This window comes from Montipora foliosa, chromosome 13 (assembly GCF_036669935.1).
Source record: "Montipora foliosa isolate CH-2021 chromosome 13, ASM3666993v2, whole genome shotgun sequence".
Lineage (NCBI taxonomy): Eukaryota > Metazoa > Cnidaria > Anthozoa > Scleractinia > Acroporidae > Montipora > Montipora foliosa.
This window is the reverse complement of record NC_090881.1, coordinates 43226150-43228649: the sequence shown is the minus strand read 5'-3', so window position 1 is coordinate 43228649 and position 2500 is coordinate 43226150. Positions and strand designations below refer to the sequence as shown.

The 2500-nt window shown below is 42.3% G+C and overlaps 1 protein-coding gene across 2 annotated transcripts in view; it reads left to right on the top strand.

Annotated features, from left to right (window-relative positions):
* Positions 1-2500, top strand: part of LOC137982337 (uncharacterized) — a 19512-nt gene that overhangs the window by 15255 nt on the left and 1757 nt on the right. For both annotated transcript variants that reach the window (XM_068829427.1, XM_068829426.1), the window contains 3 exons: positions 102-368; positions 1207-1443; positions 2311-2500. The exon at positions 2311-2500 is cut by the window's right edge and continues 1757 nt beyond it. In XM_068829427.1, coding sequence (XP_068685528.1) covers positions 102-368; positions 1207-1443; positions 2311-2500 — 694 coding nt within the window. The remainder of the gene's footprint in view (positions 1-101; positions 369-1206; positions 1444-2310) is intronic.

The window sequence follows — 2500 nt, the reverse complement described above, 5'->3', positions numbered from 1 at the left end:
TAAAAAAAGAGTTCATTAGTCCAACATTTTTTTAAACAGTCCTTACAGAAACCCTGAATATATGTCCTCTTTACTTATAAACTATTTTCTTTTCCCTGCAGATAAACCATATGATACCAGACTAGAGTCTTCAGTCCAAGATAACGTAGCGGTTCTCAACTTGTCATTCATTTTGAAATGCACTGCGGAAGCCCGCCCACCTGTCAAAATATATAGATTTTACCACAATGGAATCCTTGTTTCTGAATCCAGCACTGGTATTCTTAACATCACGCGAGTGACACCAGAGCATAACGGAACCTACAGTTGCATACCTTCCAATGATTTTGGACAGGGAGAAAACGCTTCTCTCAATGTTAGTTTTATCGGTAAGAACAAGCATATTGGTGCAAGATGGCAAAAAGATACTACAATCGAAAATTCATTTCTTCCACTGTCAACTCTTGCAATTACAGTATTCCGTATTAAAGAACCGGTGGCTCGGCTGCCACACGGTAGGCCGTGAGTTCGACTCCGACCGGACCAACACTCAGGGTCTTAAAATAACTGAGGAGAAAGTACTGCCTTTGTAATTACATCCGCAAATGGTTAGACTTTCAAGTCTTCTCGGATAAGGACTATAAACCGTAGGCCCCGACCCACAACCCTTGCTCACAATTAACAGGGGCCGCGGAGACGGAGGGACTGGGGGGCTATAGCCCCCCCCCCCCCTCCCCTACCACTTTTTTCTCTATGGTGTTGCTTTCTCCTAAACCTCTCCCCCTCCGCTCACACTTCCTTGGTCCTTACCAACCTAGCCGAAAAAGAGAAAACTGTCCAGGGATGACACAGTGGTGCATTGACAGCACGCTCCTCCCACTAATGTGGCCAGGGTTTGGTTCCTGGACTTGAGGCTATATGTGGGTTGAGTTTATTGTGGGTTAATTCTTTTCTCTGCTCCGAGAAGAAGCAGTCTCTAAATTCCAATTCGATCTGGATGCAGGCCCTCTCTGAAAATCACCACAGGGTGAGTGGAGCTTCCTGGGTAAATAGTCCAAATTATTATTATGATTATGATGATGATTATTATTATGATGATGATGATGATTATTATTATTGTTGTTGTTGTTATTATTATTCGCTTATTGCACCCTTGATATTTTCATTTTCTAAGTTTCCAACACCTTTCAAGGATGTTCAGTCAGAGATCTTTATTTCTTGTCCCAGGTCCATGCGGTATTAAACAAGTACACATTTCCTGGTCACCCCTAATCGTAGGAGGAGTGGCTGCTAAGGCAGGAGAATGGCCTTGGCAGGTTCAACTTGGATACTTTGACAACGACGAGAGTTTCCCTCACATTTGTGGCGGCGCCATTTTGGATCGTTATTGGATTGTGACGGCAGCACATTGCGTAAAAAGTCGATTCAAGTTGAGAATGGCTGCAAACTTTAATGTCACTCTGGGTAGGTTGATCTTAACACCTTTTAAATTCATGATCTTCAAGAGTGAACTGCTCGAGAAATATGGGTAATGAGTTTGAAACTCATGCAGACTCTACTTAATTGAGCTACTACTATACTGCTGCAAAATCACTCGAACCAAGTCATTCTTACTACCTATCTCCGTGTTTACTTGAGGAGGTAGTAAAATCCAGTCACCATTGATACAATATCATCTCTTCATTTCACCTACCAGGAGTTAACAATTTCCGTTCCAGTCATTGATTTCAGTGGCGAGAATGCATCGTTTCTACAATTTTAATCCTAGCAGTATGGCGGGACAAATTGTAGCACAAACCTAGTTTAATGGCCTGGCTCCTTACAGTCCCCTATAGCTCAGTGGTTGAGCATTCAATGTAGTAATCGGAAGGTCGTAGGTCGACTCCTGCAAAGGAGCACTCGGATTTCTTCCGATTATTCCCGAGTCACAATGCTGTCGCCCCCAAGAGTCTCCTATAGCTCAGTCGTAGGCTCGACTCCTGCAAAGGAGTACTCGGATTTCTTCCGAGTATTCCCGAGTCACGTCACAATGTTCTCGCTCCCGCGAGTCTCTTATAGCTCAATGTTGCACCCGGCTCAAATCCTTTGGAAATAAAATATTTTGTTCCAAGTATTTCCATATCATTTTAAAAATGCAAATGCAACACACAAAGAACCTCAACCCCGAGAAATTGAACTTGGTACAACATTGAGTTAGCCAAATCGCTCTATGACAGCAGATGAGAAGAAGTTTCTTTTTTCCACGTGAGTCAATGCATATTTTGTTTCCAACTTACATATTTAAATTGGTATCACTGATTATTATTCGAATAAATATACTTTGACCACCAGGGGAACTTCAGAGAGGAATTACAGAAGGAAACGAGCAGAATATTCCAGTAGAGAAGATTATTTTACACCCCAAATTCAACATAACCAATCTTCAAAACGATATAGCCCTCATGAAACTAAAGCGACCCATCAGCTTCAATTCGTATGTGTCATCAATTTGCATACCAGATGTTGACTTCCCCACCGGAGC